General features: G+C 28.6%; 1 protein-coding gene across 1 annotated transcript; it reads right to left on the bottom strand.

Moving 5' to 3' along the window:
• Positions 1–143: 143 nt before the first annotated feature.
• On the bottom strand, positions 144–19434 carry LOC122634874 (diuretic hormone class 2). Its single transcript, XM_043824278.1, has 4 exons — positions 19289–19434; positions 2813–2934; positions 1892–1996; positions 144–1797 (listed from the first exon to the last, which is right to left on the bottom strand). Exons 2-4 carry the CDS (start codon positions 2902–2904, stop codon positions 1671–1673), a joined length of 324 nt encoding a protein of 107 aa, XP_043680213.1. The 5' UTR covers positions 2905–2934; positions 19289–19434; the 3' UTR covers positions 144–1670.
• Positions 19435–21950: the final 2516 nt, after the last annotated feature.

The following is a 21950-nucleotide window of genomic DNA, read 5'->3' as shown; positions in this document are numbered from 1 at the left end:
GTCTTTCTTTTCTAATTATTGATAATTATTATGATTTGAATTTATGAAGATACACTTAAATATAAAGAAAGAAATGATTAAAACTATGCAGATGCGTTAGTGTTTTTTTGAATTAAAATGAACAACATTAAGATTAAACACACTTTTGAGTTAAAGTAACATTTATTTAGACGATTTATAGACACGAGAAACATTTCTTTGTTACACATATCACAACAGATACTAAACGAATATTTTTTACTTTGTCCTAATAGAAATCGTAAAAGAATTTTTTGTATGCGAGGATTATTTTAGCAGAAAATACATAACTGATAATATATGTAATTTATCTCTGTGTGTTATATATATATGTATTGGATCTTATTGATTTAGAATATGCATGCTATTGACAAGAGATAAATACAATAAATATCTACAAATGGTACATAATATGGGGGGTACGATCATTTTCATCAACGACATCAAGATATCTTTGTTATTTCTAAATCTAAAATAGATCAAAACGGGGGACAAAGGTGCTTTCAGAAGTTGAATAATTTACTAATATATATAAATAATATAAATAATCCCTTTCAGTGCCGAACGATGATATATCGATATATGACTAATACTTGCGTAAATTGCTAGCGATATTTTGCTATACGTCAATCAACAAGCTTGAAGAACAAGTCCTAAACAAGATGTGTCGAATAATTTAGAAATCATTTCTATTTCTGCCGTCGCCGTTTACGTAAACCTATAATATTATAAAATTTATATCGCTATGGATAATACGGAATTAATTCAATTTATTATTAATAAAAGTAGTTACAATGATGAAGAATTAATATTCATATCAAGTTGCTGAATCACATAGGATAAATAATAGTAATGAGAGTAAAAGCGTTTTGCAGATTAACAACGATAATAATGAAAATAATCAAAAACTCTTTTATAATAATTTTTATGATATCAATATAAATAATGAAACTCGATATAATTCTCATCCATTAATCTTGAAAATCTCTGGTCTAAAACACATGCCATCAAAAAATTCAGAATCGAAACAAAAACAAAACAAGAATAAAAAAAAAAAATGAAAAAAAAAAAAAATGTTTACAACCTTTTTCTTGAATTTTTTTAAACTACATCAGTTTGGCTCAGGTTTATTCGTTCAGGTTCAACTTTTTTGGTCGGCACTAAGATGGGTATATATATACACAAACATACATACACACACACATATACCTATATATCTACATGACTAGAGATAGATCATCGTTCATGCTCTATGGTTGTTTGTAATTGTGAATTGTAAATTGTATTGTAGCGACTGCAAGAATTAGGATAACGAAAATATGTCATTATTAAGAAATAAGAGAAAAAGAAAAAAAGAAAGAAAAAAAAGAAAGAAGAAGAAAAACAAATCTGATTCGTGAGAGATAAGAATTAAAATAAATATTATAAATTAGATTGAAATAAGATAAATTGAAGAAAAATTGCGAAAACGTGCGTCAAAGTGCGAAATATGTAAAATTCTAAAGAAGGCTGATAGATTTGTTACGTGAACAAGTACGTTGGATAATATTATCATTATCATTATCATTATTATTATTATTATCGTTAATATTATTATTATTATTTGCGTCAGAAGTTCACTCTGTATCCTCTTATGTTTGATTTCTCTATGTTTATTCCGAACGGCGCCTTCGTCCTGGACCACCGGCGTAATTTGCAGCTGCGAGACCCATTAAATGTTTCGCTGCTTGAGAACCACTGAATCCGCGGCTCAAACCTAAGTCCAGTCCGCGCTTATTGCTAAAAAAAAAATATATGAAAGATTAATTTGATCGTTAGAATGAATGAATATTATATGACCAACGAGTTTAAATTATATCGATTGACTACAGACTTTTCGAGTTCTTGATTTCGCATGATCGAATGACGAAGACGGGCGAGCATATCGAGGAGAGCTTCGGGATCTTCTTCTTCTAATTGATTCCAATAATTTTGTTGTCTGTAAAATATACAATGAGCAATGATTCGATAATAACAACAACAATAATAAATAATAATAATTATAATAATAATAAAATATACAAATTATAATTGCTTCGAGAGAAAGCATCGTTGATAGATCGACGATTTCTTAGTGAAATGCATTCTCTCTCTCTCTCTCTCTCTCTCTCTCTCTTTCTATCTATCTATCCCATTGCAATGACGAAGAATGTCTTCGAGATGAACTCGATGTTAGTACTTGAAAGCCGATAGGTTTCAAACATATTCCTTTAAATTGAATTTACCTCGATTCATTTCTTTTTCTCCGACGACTTCAATGGGTGCTTACTTTCAAATCAGAGAACTACTTTAAAAGAAACCGATGATTCATGAAATAAAACTGGGTTAAACCATCCATTGCAGACGGACGCGTCTCTTTTCTCTTAAAAGTTCATCGTCGAAGGATATCGAATGATCATCCTACTGGCGAGGCAATCGTGATATCCATTAGACGAATTAGCTCGATTGTCACAGTTGTTCCTTATTCATTTACACTATCTTTATTTTCCCCACTCTTTTTCTTTTTCTCTTTCTATCTCTCTATCAACGATGTTACTTAAGAAAAAAGGCATCATTTTCTTTTTTATTTTATATAGGATAGAGGAAAAGTTTCTGAGTGATTTTAAAAATCAATTATTCTTTTTCGACATCTTTCTTCTTTTTTAAAGTTAATATTATCTTTGAAATTGTAAGATTACATGATTAGGGATTTTTGCTCTCCTAGTATTTATTTATAGTATTTATTTTTAAATTTCGTTTAAATTATAGTACTCACGAAAACGGAGCAGCATCCGCCAGAGGACTTGACACCACCATAACGGTGATGGCTATCAGGATCAGACAGGAGATTGCGATTTGTCTCTGCATCTTCGATCAGGAATAAATCGTTCACGTGTCCTAAAAAAAAAAAAAATAACGGGATTGTACGTATATGTATGTGTATATGTGTTGAGAAATTTTAATGATAGTGTCTAAATATTTGTAATTATTTATAAACGAGAGATAAACGAAATATAAACGAAAGATAAATTTTTAATAAATAATAATCTTAATCAAAATTTTCTTTAGACCTTTTCAAATATTTTTGAAGAATATTTGTATACATTCGTAACTAATCATTAAAAATCGATATGTAAGTGCGTTATATGTGTTTAGAAAAAAAATGAAAGATCTATATATTTGATACACAAGAAAAATTAGAGATCCATTGAGACCTACGATCTATGACTTCGATGATTATATTAATATACTCTTTCTCAAGAAAAGTTCAATAATTCGATAGAAAGCTATTTATTGTGTATGAAATATAATATATATATATATATATATATATATATATATATATATATATATACATATATATATACACATATATAAATATAAATATATATATGTATATGTACATGTGTGTATATATATATATTTATTTATTTATTTATGAGAAAGAGAGATATTAAATAAAAATGAAATAAAAAAAATTGTAAAACTCGGGCAACAATTAATTTATACCATAATAATGTACCGGATTACAGTAAAAGAGGTGCAAATCGTCCTTAATGAGAGAGCATCGGATAAAAGCGAAATATAATAATCATTGAAATCATTGAAATGAGAAATGCCTTTGATAAAATGTTGATTATTTCACGAAATTCATTATGCTTTCGTTTATGGCTCTTGTGACTTATAATTTAATAATATTGAACTATCGTATAATAAGAAAAAAAAAGGAGATCTTCGATTGAAAATCTTTTTCATCATATATTTCGATGTCTTATAGAATTATAAATCGAATTTTAATAGAAAAAATGTGTTTTCGTTCGAAATTATTCCAATGTAAAGTTTTCAAATGAAAAAAATCTTACCGGAGTCTTCAATTAAATCGAAAACTTAGAAAATATTATCGTACTTTCCTATGAATTATTTATTCGAACATCGAGATTATCTTAGTACGTATACACATACGTAAATATATATTAATTATTTTTCTTATATTGTATATGCGATTTAAGACAAAAATAATCTAATAATCATCCTTTGTTTTCTGTTTCTTTCTATTTTCTCTTCCTGTTTATACTTCTACATTTATTATGAATAGCATTTCGTAGTATTAGATACAATATATCGTACAAGTGGTACAATGAATTTTTAATAATTAACAAAAGATATAATAGTGTATAAATGGACAAAAAAATTATAAATCTATATAAATCTTTGTATTAGTTTAATTTGACTCATAATGTTACTTATAAATGTAATATTAATGCGGGGAGATACTATATTGAACAAAAAAATAATTATTTGATCTTTTTTTTTTTTATAATTATGATTCTTTTTTCTTCATTTTCACCTAGTTTTTTATTTGATAATGTATGTATGTATGTATGTATGTATGTATGTATGTATGTATGTATGTATGTATGTATGTATGTATGTATGTATGTATAACTAGTTCTCGTATTACCGAGTATTTCTTACGTAGACATAAGATTAAGTAAAAGAGGGAGTTGAAAGAAGCTGAGGAGAAAATAGGGTTGTACGAGATGACGGTGAGGAACGAGACAATACATTCTCTACATCGTTGAGAAAAATCATCCCAGTGTTTTCAAAGAACCTGACTAACAAACTATTCAACTCTGTTTCAAGTACGTAAAAGTTCTTTTGTAGATTTAACGTTTTATCTACCGCGTATATACATGTATGAACTCTTTTCAAATACAAGTTTGACCAAAAGTTTTTAGATCGGTTTAGAAAAAAAAAATTCCTAGATAATCATAAAAATTAATTACTCTTTTTCGAAACCTTTCAGATTCATTTTTATTTGCAGATTGTGAAATTACAAATCTAAAAACTTTTTTAAAATTTGAATTAAAAAGGGCAAATTAGCTTTAAAAATTTCAATTGATTTTTATGATCGTCCAAGAACTTTTTGGTCAACCTGTATAAAAGAACGAAACGTGGAGAACTCTCGAACGAATTACAAGAGATTCAATCGATCTCTGACGTTTTATTCAAATTCTCAAATATCTTCTTTTCACTTTCGATATTCTTTTTCCCGTGTGAAATGTAACACGAATTAATGATTATTTTCCAGCGTACATACTTTCAACGTTCGTTCGACTAGTTTTTTATTACAAGGCAATCACGTTGCCTTGAATACGTAGTCGTTCGTTGTGGGAGTACATAATTGGACTCGTCGTTCTCGATAATCGATGCTGATGTATATTTATATGTATGTGTATGTACGTTTACATATATGTAGGAAAGAAATATAAAAAAGAAATTATCTTTTTCGGTATAAAAGAGAATCCTATTTTTCTTAGTTCGTTGTTTTTATAGTAACAAAATTTTCTTATAAAAAAATTTATTTATATATTATATATTTATATATAAATACATAATATATAAAAAGTGTATTATATATAAGTAAAATGTAATATATATAAATAAAAAATTATATATGTATGTACATAATTATACAGGATAGACAATAACTTTGATCATGTTCTTTTTATAGATGTAAAGAAACTTTGTTTTTTAAATATGTGTTTTTAAAATAAGAGAGTTATAATAATAGATCTTTTATTCCTTATTTTAAATAAACAGAAAAAAAATTTACATATTTATAAAAAAGAAATTTTTATAATTTCGTTACAGTTATCTTCTTATTATGAAATAAAAGAGTCAATTTTAAAAACTAATAACAAAATTGATTTTATTGTACCAATATTACCAATACGATTTTATTGCAATATTTCAATAAATAAGAAATAATGTATACTTGAAAACTTGGTGTTTTTTTTCAATTCTCTACGATCTTTTGTTCCGAATGTATCTGCGTAGAAAAATTTCCATTCATAATTCGTACAATATACTTGTTGTTAGAAATAGTAGTAGTAGTAATAGTAAAATTTCGTAACTTTTTAGAACTTATATAGGTCAGTGTGCCATCGAAGAAATTTCAATAGGTCAGTGGGTCAATATAAATGTCTTTCATTTATATAAGGATACCTCTAAAATTAAAAGTCATACAGATTTGAATCGAATATCGTTTTAAAGATTAGAATTTTCTCTATCGTTTTTAATGTATTGTTAATAATTAATTAAGAACGTGTTATAAACAAATTTTTACAAATTAAATTCATTTTATTTTGCCAAGAAAAAAAATTAAATTTACCTTTTTGAATGATTAATAAAATTATATAAATTAATAAATAATTTATGTTAAATTATCTTTTTTTACATATGTAATTATTATTTACATATATAATATATATATATATTACTATATATGTATTTATATGTATCTGTATGCATCAATAATAGTTTAAATAAAAATACGATGAATAGATTATTGTGTTAAGATGCTTTTTCACAAACAAGATAACGACGTCGTTCACTATCGGTTAACGTTGGAACGTGTTGCAACGAAAAAGAGAAAGGAAAAAATAAAAAAGAAAAAAGAAGATAGGAGGGTGCGAGAACGACGCTATATTTTCATTACCTGACTTATATTCTAGCTCGTAACAATTCGACGTGATTCGAAAGCGTATCAATTCTTGTATCATCCTGCGTGAAATAAAGTTACAAAATTGTGAATCCGAATTGTCAGACACGTTCCATTTTTATGGGAATAACTGTGTACTTTCTTCGCATATCTATATAACGCGGAAACTATGATGAAAAATTAAAATGCATGGTCCAATTTTTTTTCTCCTTTTTTGTGTATGTATGTGTGTGTGTGTGTGTGTGCGTGGGTTTTTTTCGTTATACTCTGATAGGTTTTCCGAAAAACATAAAATGACGCATATTTTGATGTACCCAGAACATAGTTATCAACTCGCGAAAAACTGAAAAAGTCGTAGGTGTATGACTGTAATGAAATACATATTGGCTATTAATAATAGAGATATGATTCCCAATTGAAAATTACTTTGCAATAATTTAGACATGTAAATTGAAAGCTATTATACATTTAATTTGAAAATCACTTCGACGTAATAGAATTTCATTGTGTACGTTATACTTTTATCACATGTTGAATTTATCAATAATGTATTTTTCATTGTTACGAAACTAACAATAAATACACACTCGATTCTCGTTAAAGATCGCAATACAATAACACAGCTTGCGATATCAAAAGAAATTTTCTATAGAAAGTTCTCGCGATCATATATATATATATATATATATATATATATATATATATATATATAAATTTGTTTCTTTTTTATCATCTAATAAATTCGAGGGACAAAATATTATTAGAGACATCTATATCGGTTAAACGTGAGATTACAATGGTGGTACGTTTTACGTGTTGCTGATCCGTACAATTTTCCTGCGTTTATTCAGCCTACGACAACAATCTTACAGCTTTTCCTTCACTTACGTTTTGATAAAGAATATTAGTTCTTAGGGAGGATCTCAAGAATTCGTCGGGAGATAGAGAAAAAACATTGTTTTTTTTTCTTTATCCCATCTCTTATCCCTTCCTTTCGTTTTTTCTCTCTCTTTCCTTTACACACACACACACACACACACACACACACACACACACACACACACACACACACACACACACACACACACACACACACACACACACACACACACACACACACACACACACACACACACACACACACACACACACACACACACACACACACACACACACACACACACACATTTAGCCTTGGTTGTGTTATAACTACAAAGTAAACGAGAAAAACGAAAGAAAAAAGAAAATAATAAGCTGAACGTCAATTTCTAAGTAAAAGCATCAAAATAATATTGGGCGTCGGTTAGAAGAGGGACGAAAAGTAGATTTTTGTTTTCAACAGGATCATTCGAAAGAGACGACAAATTCGATATACACAAATAAGATGAGTGAGACTAAAGGAAACAAAAGAGATGGGAAGGTGCTTTAAGAAAAACGTTTCGTAAAATAGGGGATCAAACGAAATGTAGGTATTGCTGAAGTATTTCCCAAAATGTAATAACTTTTAGAAGTTAGTGATGTGTATGAAAGTGTGGAAAGAAATCGAAATGGAGAGAGTAAAGGGATTTACGTTCTCAATTAAATTATCGAACGTGGAATTTCGTATCCCACATGGTGTGTCTTCCTAACACAACTTATGTCTTTTCTCTTTTTCTCTTTTTTTTCCTTGGTTCCTCTCCCTTTCTCTCCTTCTCTCTCTCTCTCTCTCTGCCCTTTTTTCTTTCAGTTTCTCCCTTTTGGGAACATGAACGTTCTCGAACACGTGCTATGTGACCATTGAGTTTTCTATATTTTATAAAGTTACGAGATATATACGAAAAATATGTGTATGTATGTACGTATGTGTCAAACTTACATACATTTAATACACAGTAACTATATGTATGCTATAATATACAAAAAGTAAAGCGTTTTCTTTCGGCTATATTCATAAATGAAAATATTATATATTTAACAAAATTAATAATATGCATATAAAAATTAATCGAACATTATATCTAATGCAATATAAAAAATACTATAATAACGAAATATATAAAACGATATATTTTAATAATTACATAGATCGTGTAGATGTATATGCAAAAATACAAGTATATCTATTTATTCCTGATAACGATCAACGATGTTTCAACTAATAAAATTTTTATTTACTCGAGAAAGAGAAAGAGAAAGAAAGAGAGAGAGAGAGAGAGAGAGAGAGAGAGAGAGAGAGCGAGAGAAAATGTAAGAATTCTTTTTCTTGATAACTATTAAATGTTATTACATATCTAGGTATTTTATGATCGATGGAGTGATTAATATAATAGATAAATATCTCGAAGAGATTAAGACGATAGGACGATTTAACGAGATATGTATTATTTTTGAAGAGGGAGAAAGAGGGTTTGGTTAATTAGATTGTTCTTCGATGGGTTTCTCGTATAAATATTAATGATATTACTTCCGGAGAGGAAGATCGAAATAGTTTGGAGGAATATTTTCCTCGGGGGAAGAAATTGTGAAGACAAGAAGTTATAAATTAAGCTCTCTCTCTCTCTCTCTCTCTCTCTCTCTCTCTCTCTCTCTCTCTCTCTCTCTCTCTTTCTCTCTTTCTCTGTTTGTTTATCTCCAAAAACATGTTGGACCATTGCACTATGAAAAGTTAATATATCTAATGATCGAGCGCTTCAGATAAGTGGGCGAATAGTCATCTAAGTATTATCGTGACTTTTTTGATTGTTCCTTACTCGATAAAGGCAACGTGAGTTGTGATATTCGAAGAAAAAGAAAGAAAGAAAGAAAGAAAGAAAGAGAGAAATTTTATGTAACAAAAAGAGAGATAAGATCATCGATATTTTCAAATCTTTTTTCACGTTCTCAGTCAGCTAAAAGCACGATGAAATATATTTACGTACGATGATCGATCGGATAAATATCTAATACGTAAAAAAAAAGAAAGAAAAAAGAAAGCCAAAGAAATGTAATCGAGAGCAAAATAATTCATATAATAAATTGTCTTTTTGAACAGTTTTTTGTTTGATGACTTTATGATCATAATCTTTGAAAAGTAAGGACTCGCGAAGATTCTGAAAGAGATTGATATTGTACTATTTTATAAAAAGGAATTATTATTATTGCAATTTTAATTGAAAAAAATTGTATATATATATATATATATATACATATATATATTTCTTTATTTACATACATAGCCGTTAAGAATTAAGAATTAAAAAGGATTAAAGATAATTTTGTATGATTAAAAAAAAAATTATGGTTTGTTTGAATAATTCGATTCAATATTTTGGATACTTCAGATCGAATTATTCATATTATATGTATTTGTATTGTAAACATTAATAATAATTAATAAGAATTAATTTAATAGATTAAATGAAATTTTATCGAAAATTTTTGTTAAATATTCGCCTATAAATATCAAAATGTTATATTCGGATCAATAAACAATATTTAAATTCTTGCACGATATCTAGATTATTCAAATTTTATTCACCGACTTAGATAACCAAGTATTGGAACATCATAAAATTTGAATTTTGCTATTAACTCTGATAACAATAATAACTATTATTCAAAAACTTTTTCAACGTATATTAGTTATCGAAAAAAATTACGATATATCGATTTATGCGAAATTTGTTTAAAAAGTCAAGGCTATAATCAATTTTTTCAATATAGATTAATCGAATTACATTTTATATACGTAATATGAGACCGTATTGCTGTCGATAAATCTATAAAAGAACAAACGACTTAGAAAAAAAAGAAAAAACAGATAAATTAAAAATAAGTAAAACGCTTATCTTCGTTGCACGAATGATTTTTTATGGTATGGTCAGTTCACTACGGTTTTCGTTTTCTTTTTCGTTTCTTTTTTTATTCTTTTCTATGGCGTCGTCATTCGTGTACAACTACGAGATAAATTGATAGAAAGAAGAATTATGCGTGCGCGTTACCCGTAAAATCTTCTCCGTTATGTTCTAAGATCGAGTAGCTGTCAAGTATAAGAAAATCGTTCGACCGTATTGTCGTTCATCAAATTATATCTAAAATTGGAAGCTTGACCGTTTTAGATTAGAGTTACCACGACATCAATTTAATCGCATCTCGTTTATTATCCATGTCGAGCTGCTACCATGCCTACCCAAATTACTCATTAATATATTCGTTAATACACATCCCATACATACATATACATCGAGTTTCCTACAAGTTTCGATATATATATGCAAGTATGTATATATATATATATATGTATATATGTAAATAAGTGAAAATTATTAGATAACGTAACAAATACCATAATATATAGTATGAAATATGTGAAATTATTAGAAAAAATAAATAACAATATTTCTATAAAATTAATTAAAATCACAAGACGATTTTTTAATTCAACTATTATGATTCTTTATAGTTCTAATTAATCTTAATATTTCGTATAAATAATTCAGATTAATGATTTATACATACACATATACATATACATACATATATATATATATATATATATATATATAGCATAAATTTTTAATGGAAATATCAAATAATTCACATGTTTTTCTTTTTTAAACTTATCCGAAACGTAAATACAAAATAAAATGTATATTATCAATACACCTACATATATTTATAATCGAATGCTTAACTAACGGATTATAGAATCAAACTATTAAAATATAAATAGAACAGAATTTAAAGAAAAGAAATATTTAAAAATTAATTCCCATTTGTACTTATATATATATATATATATATATATATATATATATATGTATATAAAATATATCATTACAGACACGTATTAGAACGTAAGAATGATCATTATGTACATATTACTTTATCGATAATGTCCAAGAGATTTAATAACACTAGCAAAAGTCAATAAACTTGAACGCGTCGGTAGCATAGTTTGGTGACTGTAAAAGCGAATGCGATTATAGAATGTTCACGGTAAGTTTTTCGCAAGAAGTAAGCTTTCGAAAGCGTTGACAAACTCGATAAATAAAAAGCTCGTTTCCTTTTTTTTTACTTTTTGCACTTTACACGTAAAATAGCGTTTCTCTTTTGAAAAGAGATCGAGGTTAAAGTCATCGAGATGTATTTGTCACTTTTTCATAGGACCTTTCATGGTAAACTCTTTTATTCTCTCTCTCTCTCTCTCTATCTCTTATTCTTTCTTTCTTTCTCTCTATCTCTCTATCTCTTTATTTCTCTATCTCTCTTTATCGTTCTACATTCTTGTGTTTAAACTACACAAGTAAACTGTAAAATCGTGTTAGTGGCTAAAATCGAAAGGAAATTTTGTCGTTGAAGAGGATGGAAAGGATAAAATAAACTTAGGGAAAACGGAATTTCGTGTTTGTTTGATAAAGAGAGAAAGAGAGAAAGAAAGAGAGAGAGAAAAGAGAAAGAGAACGACTAGAAATATTCGTACATTTTCAAAGCAAAACGATAAGTGCATAGCAACTTATGTAAACTCTCTTCTCTTACATGGTATTGTAAAACTTGTTTCCTTAAATTGGATTGCGTTTTCTACGTCTTTTGCGTATCGTGCGTTGAAAGTTTTTGAAACGTTATGTTGGAAAACGTGGCGAGAATTAGCGGCATGAGAATCTCAAGCATTACGGAATTTCGAACATTTTCGAGATAGAGAGATAAAGAGAGAAAGGCAGAGAGAGAGAGAGAGAGAGAGAGAGAGAGAGAGAGAGAGAGAGAGAGTTGTATGCAAAAAGCCGGAGGCATCGTTCACCCACTTTAACTTCGTTGAAACAACCACATACCATTTCTTTCTCATTCTTGCCATTGTTGCCATCGTCTAAATTATTTCAACGCTTTAATAAAGTCTATATGTTGGAACGAACATGTTCTACTCAGCAAAGAAATAGAAAGAGAAAGAGAAAGAGAGAGAGAGAGAGAGAGAGAGAGAGAGAGAGAGAGAGAGAGAGAAAAAAAGAGAGAAAAACTATAAACAAATCATTCATCCTCATGGAATACATATTTTCTTATCACATGACGAGAAAATAAGAACATATACTTGTAGGACATATATATATATACATACATACATATATATACATATAGCCATACCCACATACACCCACATATAGCATATATATATATAGCACGCATTTTTATTTTACGTTAGAATCGTTTCCCATAAAATTGGAATCAATTGATAGAGTCACATGGGAACGATTACACCGAAATCGGATACGAACGGATGCCACGGAAAATCATAAATAATATAAGTACGTTCCAGTCTAGTATGAGGACGATCATAAATTCAACTTCGTCTATCGAGAATGAAAGTTTTTATTACGTTCAATCTATTTTCAATCTTAAGGACTTTAGAAATGAATTTTTATCAGTTCTTCCGTTCAATTTCATTTCGTAAAATTATGAAAAAGGAACGTTGATATATTGTAGAAATGAAAATAGAAATGAAAATTTCTTATAATAAAATTTTTATTGAATAATATCAATACTTCTTATCGATGTTTTTTCTCTTTTTCTTTGTCTTTCTTATTCTTTCTATGCGGTTTTATTAATAAAAAGGTTTAATTGCACCGCTTCCCACGGTGTTCTCGGTTAAAGCCAATAACTAGATACTTCCAATTAGAAATAACTACTTTATTAATCGTGGAATACTTGATTAAGGTTTTCTGGTACCATTGGAAACCAACTTTCGAGCAAATATTAAGTAAGCTTATTTCTCTCGTTTGTGAATCGTAACGATACAGTAGATTATCGACTTTTATAAGTTCTCACGGTCTCGAGTATTTTATCTTATTTCGATAGAAATATATACGTTAGATTATTATTTCATTCGGTAATCAATAAGACGTAAATTGCGAGAAAAGTGGAGGAAACATTGGCCGTCCTGAAGTCGTTAAATTTTTATCACCTTACGAATATTATACGTCTGTCGCGCGACATTTTGTTTCATTAGGTTAAAAGGCACGAAGCTGTCACTAGTAAAACAACTATAGTTTTATATGCTCGAGTTCTCCAGTGCGTTCTAACTTTATAATACCTATCTGGAACATGCTAGTTTCGTTCCACTTATATGCGTTAGAGCAAATATCAAAAGTGTTGATAAAATTAAATGAGGAGAAGTGTGAGAAAAGGAAAAGAAGAAGAAGAAAACTTGAACAAAGAGAGAGAGAGAGAGACAAAGAGAGAGAGACAGAGACAGAAAGAGAGAGAAAGAGAGGCAAAAACAAAGAAAAATGAAAATGACAGAGCAAGATGATTTTAATTTTCGATGTGAGAACTTTTATAATCTTGATATTCACGTTGCTGTACCAAAAAGAATGAGTATCTGCAAAATCATTATTTACAAGATCGGGTCGAGAGTCTTAAACTTTCTTCTATCAGGATCAAGAAATCCTTTAGAATAATACGTTTATCTCGTTATCTCGTTTGCCATCACACAGAAAAGGTAAGATTGGTATTACTCTTATCCGAGGGTAATACTTTCCTCATGAAATTTACTTTAAGAGTTACATTCTCAAAATATAAAAGATGACGAAACGTTTTCATTTTCACTTAAGAAAAAAAAAATTTGATTAGAAAGCTCTCGTAATAATCGCGAAAGGAAATCGACTTTACGTTCATTTTGTTTTCTTTCTTCTTCTTTGTTTTGTTTAATTTTTCTTTTTTCTTTGTTTATATTTTCTCTCTTCTTCTTTTCTTTTCCTTCTTCTATTACTCTTTTCGATAGACGAGATAAAACAGCTTTCTTTTTGCTTTAACCATAACGCTATCGTTTTCTATAAAAACGAAGTAAGTAAATGCCATAGATACGGTACCTTGAAATTTGTTCGACGCAGTGGAACTACATTTTGCGAGAACATAATATGTATGTATATATGCATATATGTACACGAAAGCAATGGCAACAGGCTTTCAATGTATTCTTCTTGTAAACGAAGCTCTAAGGTTTCACAGGTATAAGTAGAAAAATTTCATAAATATGTATGTGTGTGTATGTATAGAGAGAGAAAGAGAGAGAGAGAGAGAGAGAGAGAGAGAGAGAGAGAGAGAGAGAGAGAGAGAGAGAGAGAGAGAGAGAAAGTATTTTATAAAAGAAACGAAAACGCAGCAATGTAGTAAAAGGAACTTGAATGAAAAGTTGTATCTGTTTCTTTTCATTTATAGACTCGATTGATTTTTCTATAGCTATAAATCGATGTTTTGCAATGGCCTATTTTATGGGTAAGCTTCTTGTCACGATGTTTCTAATGTATTCTAAAGATCGCTTAGAAAAAAAGGAAAAATATATATATAATATAATAAAAATCTATAATGTAGTACAAATCTTGTTTATATATATATATATAAAGTTTTGAAGAAACAATCGATTCGTGAAAAATTATTATGATTATTATTATTCTCATAATAAAAGTTATTGATTTGAAATTTCGTTGAAAAAGGATATATATATGTATACATATATACATATATATATATAATTTTGTCTATATATATATATATATATATATATATATATATATATATGTAGACAAAATTTAAAATCAATAACTTTTGTTACGAGAATAATAATAATTATAACAATTGTTCACAAAGCGATTGTTTTTTTGACAAAATTTGTTTCAACCGTCTATCGAAAGATTCTTTTAATTTGCAAATATGTATCTAGCATCCATTTGTCTTTTAAATAATGGGACGAACATTATATACTCGAGTATGATTTCGATCGATACGAACGTGTTGCTGCCTCATGCATAATTTTATAGACATAATAAATTAAATATCGTTCGCGTTAGTGAGCTCATTCATTGAAACGTAATTAAAATTAAATGAATATCTATAAGCGGAGAAAAGTTTTTGCATGTGTGCTGTACTAGAACTTAGACTTCGATATTTCAAATAAATACTTATTGTTTGTATGCATAGAAACACGAGCAAATTTAAAACTATTATCAAAGGTATAAGCGTTGAAATGAAAAAGAGAAAGAGAAAGAGAGAGAGAGAGAGAGAGAGAGAGAGAGAGAGAGAGAGAGAGAATATTTTTATTTCGTAGCCAAGGTTTTCTTGATATATACAATTTATCTCGTTGAAAAATATTACGAAATATCGTACCAAATTTTAATGTTATTTGACGAGATGTTTAATTCTGTTATTTTGTTATTTTCTCTCTTTCTTTTTCTTTCTCTTTCTCTTTCTCTAATACGAATTATTTATTTTTTCTTTGGATACCTACGACGAAAATAATGAAAATATTATCCTGTGAAATAAAATAATTCTTTCATGAATTTGAAATATATATATATATATATATATATATATATATATATATTTTTAATATGATTAGTAATTTTCTAAAGGGATGAATTTAAGTATTTTAATATTCATATCATATCCTGTTCGAAAAGAGATTATACGAAATTGTCGTTCCATAACGAATTGAAAAGATATTACCATATAATAAATCTGTGAAGCACTTTTCGCGGTATGAAATCGAATAGGCAGCTTGTAAATTGTTTTCTACCAGCGACAGAGTTGATTTCACTTTAATACAACATTTATTTAAATCAGTATTCGTATTTGCAATCTCGCTTTTTGCTTTTACGTAACCTTTCATATATAACGTGTGTATACGTATCTATATCTATATATTATATACGTAGGTATATTTGTAATTGATACTCGTTTTCACACATTGCCTCTTCGACTGCAAGGTAAATAATAATGAAGGATATAAAAATTGAAACTCACGTTAAATTAGCGTTTAATTAGTCGAAAGCTTCTCTATATATAATTTACATATTATAAGAATGATTTATCCTCATGATATTTCGATCAATAGAAACAGTTACTCTATGGTTCTTCTAAATTGATAAAAAATATAATATATAATATAATAGATCGATAAATAGAGGAAAAATAAATAAATACATAAATAAATAAATAAATAAACAAAAGTACTTAATAAATATTTTCACGAAAAATTACTGTATAATATTACAGGGAGAGATCCCATACCGGTATATATTATATGTCCTTGTAAATTAGAATTCATATCAGTTCGCTGATATCTAATCTCCCAACTACGATATGCGATTTCCGAACTATCATAAAATATAATTGTTATTACCCGTTTAAATCACCGTATAGATAGATAGATACGAGTTTTCCCTTTTGCTAATGGATATACTTTACCAATAAGGAACGAATATTTATTAAGAAAAGAATTTTTATGATAATATGATTTTTATGATGATATAAATTTTTATGATTTCTTTTTGAAGAACTCGGAATATAATATTTTTCCTGTCTTTGTTAGTATGACGTTTTCTTTTTTGAATTCATTGATAAAATAAAGAAAAGAAAAGAAAAGACTAGAAATTATAAAAACAATTATTTCTATAATTTTCTATTCCTATAATATTTTTTCTTCTATCTATTTCTACTGACATTTATAATGAGTCTCGACATTTATAATGAGTATAGAATTTCTTATGGACATTTCTTTAAACTCATTAAACACATTTTCTACTTTGATAGATCATCCAACCGGTGTTAAATATCCTTTTTGCTTTTTACTGTTACTTTCCTAGCGAAGCAGAATACAGTTATACGTTTTAGAGAACAACGGGACAGTTTTCTTTTTAATTAATTACATTAATCTTCAAAGCCTCGGTTGCAACGAGTTATCCGATGCATTCTTTTGAAACTGAACGATGTAACTTGAGTTTTCTAAAAGAAATATTTGAAACATTAGATTCGATTACGATATTTTCGTAGCTCCTCGAATATAATTGAAACGTTACTCTCTATTCCTGTCTTTCGAAGGCATTGTTTTTTATTTTATTTATTCATTTTTTTTATTATTTATAATAAAATCTCGTTTCAGAGCACAATATGCCACCGGTTGCACATTCGATGAAGTAAAGCACGTATTTATAAATTAATCGTATTTTGAATCATTCTCGTGTTCTGGATAATATACAAACGTAGTTTGTTCTCTCAACATCGGACAAAAGATATCGTTAGCGTTTGTAATAGGTATATGTAGGTTCCGTAACGAACTATTCTTTTCTTCTAAGTCTATTCTTTTTCTTTTCTTTTTTTTTATTAATACTTAATATCAGATTATTTTTCTTTTCGTTCAATTAAAATCACACTAATTTTCTTCGTAAAAGGAAAACATATATTTCTATTATTTTAATGATAATAATAATAATAATAATAATAATAATAATAATAATAATAATAATAATAATATTAACAATAGTAATAAAGTATAATAAACCATAGTAGTAAAAATATATTATCGTTAATAATACAAATACTAATATTAATAATAATGACAATAAATTAGATAATATAAATTAATAATAATAATAATAATAATAATAATAATAATAATAATAATAATAATGATGATGATGATGATGATTGTGATGATGATGATGATGATGATCCACTTTAACGACAATGGTTCGAACAATTATGGAGTTCAATGAGTTCACGATACTCGACATAGCGCAATAGCATTGTTACTAATTATTGTTAGCACTGCAATCGTCCTACGTAATATACATATATAGATACACAGGTACATATATACATACATATGTATATACATATGTACGTAGATATGTTATATGCATTGGCTGGAGCGGCATTTAGAATCCGTCCGTTTACATATGTTTGTTTCACTTGTCGGACGAAAGCTTGACTGATACTACTGAACCAATCTCATTCAAAGATCAAAAATATAAAGATTTCAAAAAGCGGTGAACTATTCTCTTGTTCATTATATATGTAAAAAAAAATTTGATAAATTAGGAAATGTAAAAAATATTTCGATAGAAAAGTGTTTAAACAATCGCGAAATGTTTTTTCTCTTCGATTCGGTTTTCCTTGCCGTTTTCTGTTTCTTTTCTGTTTTTAGTTCGATTATATCGTTTAAGCCAAATACTATATTTTTCTTTTTTCTGTTCTTTTTTTTTTTTCACAGAAATGAAATCTTCAGCGAGGATACTCGACGAACAAGGAACGATTGAGTTAGGTATCTCGATAAAATTTGATCATCTTTAACGAGTTTCGATGCGATTTGATGATTTAGCAAATAAAAATGTTCACTCTCAAAGAAATTAAATTATTTACTTTAAAAAAATCATATCACCACAGAAAGAAAAAGAAAAAGAGAGAGAGAGAGAAGAGAGAGAGAGAGAGAGAGAGAGAGAGAAGAGAGAAGAGAGAAAGAGAAAGGAAGACAGAATATGTAATACTATAGAAAAAAAGAAATGGTTCGTTTCCTTATTTTTATTCAACTCGTAACGTATCACGAAAGTGTCTCTTTATTCTACGATTGCGTCAATAGTAAAACAGTAAAATTGTCAAGACTATTAACTATAGGATGCAGTCTAACATTTTATTGAATTTACTTGAAAAAGAAGAACAAGATGAACGAGGAGATAGTAAAAAAAAAAAAAGAGAGAGAGAGAACGAACAAACAAACAAATAAATAAATAAATAAATAAATAAATAAATATATAATTACACCGAAAGTTATTAAAAAAATTGTCATCTATACCAGTTCGAAAGAAAATGGAATGATTTTCGAAAAAAAAAAAAAAAAAAAGAAAAAGAAAAAAGAAAAGAAAAAAGGAGCAAAAACGAAAGAAAGAACAATAATCGAATGTATGCAATACGTGTATAAGAAATATCGAAAGGATAAGAAATATCTTTTGCAATGTTGTCCCTTACCTCGATTGAAGAATAAAGTTCTTCGAGATGAATCTTTGAAAGGATAACGTCGACACGTGACAGAGTTGCCCTTGTTGTTCACCGACGGCGGATGCGGTTCTTCTGCGGTAGAGAGAATCCCGCGTCCCGTTTATATAAGCCGAGGACTTAGCGACTCTCCTGATCGCCGTCCCCACCATTCTAGTACCGTCGCCCAATCAAATGTCTACTCCTCTTTTCCTCCTCCAAGAGCAAACCCCTCTCTCCATTAACCCCCGCAATTCTACCACCCCCTACGAACTTGAACGCGATCACCAACACGATCGCGAATCCGAACTAGGCTACAGGTATCTCTTTGCGTTGCTCGTGACACCCATGAATGCATTTATTCTCTGACGCCCACGCGTCATTTTTCTCTATCTATTTCTCTCTCTTTGTCTCTCTCTCTCTCTTTCTCTCTTTCTTTCTCTCTTTTTCTCTTTTTCTCTTCTTCTGTCGCTGTCTCTTTCTGTGATTCGTGGTTGTCACGATGCTGTTGCACCGAGATACATCGAGAAGATGGGCAACAACTGAAATGAAAGAAAATCGCACGTATGCATTTAATTATTTTTTCTACTGTTTTTTTCCGCGCAATAACATCAATGAACATTATTTTATTTACAGTTTTTTATTTCTTTCTCCTTTTTCTTTCTGTCAAGATTGCGTCTATGTAAATGTTAAGTTTATATAAATGTAAACGGATAAGGATAGAATCTAATGAATTTTTTAATATTACGGTTTATTATTATTATTAGTATTATTATTATCATTATCATTACTGTTGTTGTTGTTGTTGTTGAAGTACGATCTATATCATGATTTTTTAATATCTTCGGATCCTACATTTCATTTACAATAGAACATCAATAAAAATTATATTTTTAACATGTTGTACATAGTCGTGTATAACATTACAATCGATCTCGATATTTCTTTTTTTTTCAAATCCATTATTGCAACAATTCCAATTAAACATGTTATATTTATTTTTGCTAAAGAAATTTATATGTTCTCAGAAACTAATATCCCTTTTCAACATACGCTTTTCAAATGAATTCCGAACACTTGATATGCGATTTATTTTACTTATACATGTCATTCTTTTCGCTAGACGACTATTAAATCTTTTCCTTATTTAAAATTCTTCGACAAGCTTCCATGTGTATACTTTTTTATTAAAGCACGTTGCACAACAAATATTACGAGTTTTGGTCCACTTGTTACATTTTTTTCTGTTTTCTGCTTTCTTTTTTCTTTTTTCCTTTTCTTTTTTCTTAGTCATTCTCTCACAACAACTTTTTCTTCTGCAAGTTGTTTATTTTCTTGGAGCTCCTTTAACGTGATTTATTTATCATACTTCCAATGAATTTTATAATTGTTTAATTACGTACCGCACTATTACAGACTTTTTCCTATTCAATAAATTTGAAATGATTCTGAAGATGATTTTCCTTCGTTCAATATTCATAACATTTAAATATCAATTTTTTTTCGCAGCGAACATTTGACTACCTTTTTCGATTTATTTCGCATCGATTATCCAATTTGTTACAATGTAACTATCGCGTAATGTAAAGAATCTAAATTAATTAAAATTATAAGAAAGTTCAATATTAATCTTATATATGTTTCTAAGATCTTTTCCGAAGCTCTATTCGTTCATAATTTTCACACATTTATAAATCCTGTCATTAATCTAAAAATTAATATCTGTGAAATTAGAAAATGACTATAACGTATCCTTCATGATTTACAATTTTACATATAAGTAATGAAACTCTCGAACGAGTTGTTTATCAAAAATTAGCTTGATAGTTTCGTTAATAATATTCTTCCATTTAATGTCATAATTGACGTAGTATAATCAGAATTGATATTTCGTAATTACGATACATGCGACGATGCTCCAAGTCATATTACATATTGTAAATGAAATGGTATAATGTCTGTGAATTATAGATCCATCTTGTCGTTCATTTAAATATCACCCGAAGCAATTCGATGATAGAACTAATATATACATTTTTTTCATTAAAAAAAAAAAAAAGGAAGAAATGAAAGAAAGAAAAAATGAGATAGTACACGCTTATATATTTTATACATATAAAAATATTGCGTAAGGGAGATGTAAAGTCGAAATATTATGTCGAAAGGAAATGGATTGTAAATGCCATAAATTGTCTTGATATATTGCTTCAAATAGCACAGACATTCGCTTTCATTTCATATTCACTTTTCTCAATGTACATTCCATATCTGAGAGGGTGAAGGACTACAAAACGAAATTTCGAGTCACGCATGGCCTATAATCCTCAAGAATCTTTATCTCTCTCTCTGCCTCCCTCTCTCTCTCTCTCTCTCTTTCTCTCTCTCTCTCTCTGTTGTAACAGGTCGAAGAGAAAAGGAAGCTTCGTAGTAGTGAAAGATATTGTGAGAGTAAAAAGAAATGTGAACCACCTGCTGCTTTCCTTAGAGATAGATATACCTATGGACCAGACTGCCAGTAGTACCACCAACACAATCACTGTTACCACCAATACCAGTAACGTACCGAGTAACGTTGGAGCAATTTATACTGGTGTACAGTATACGAGATAGAAAGAGTGAGAGAGAGAGAGAGAGAGAGAGAGAGAGAGAGAGAGAG

Source organism: Vespula pensylvanica, chromosome 16 (assembly GCF_014466175.1).
Source record: "Vespula pensylvanica isolate Volc-1 chromosome 16, ASM1446617v1, whole genome shotgun sequence".
Classification (NCBI taxonomy): domain Eukaryota; kingdom Metazoa; phylum Arthropoda; class Insecta; order Hymenoptera; family Vespidae; genus Vespula; species Vespula pensylvanica.
The sequence above is the reverse complement of the archived record's forward strand: the minus strand, read 5'-3'. Positions and strand labels throughout refer to the sequence as shown.

Coding starts and splice junctions, on each gene's coding strand:
- LOC122634874 (XM_043824278.1), bottom strand. CDS start 2,904: ATGCAGAGACAAATCGCAATCTCCTGTCTGATCCTGATAGCCATCACC. Junction 1,997..2,812: donor GCGGATGCTGCTCCGTTTTC/GTGAGTACTATA, acceptor TATATTTTACAG/ACAACAAAATTATTGGAATC. Junction 1,798..1,891: donor CGAAATCAAGAACTCGAAAA/GTCTGTAGTCAA, acceptor TTTTTTTTTTAG/CAATAAGCGCGGACTGGACT.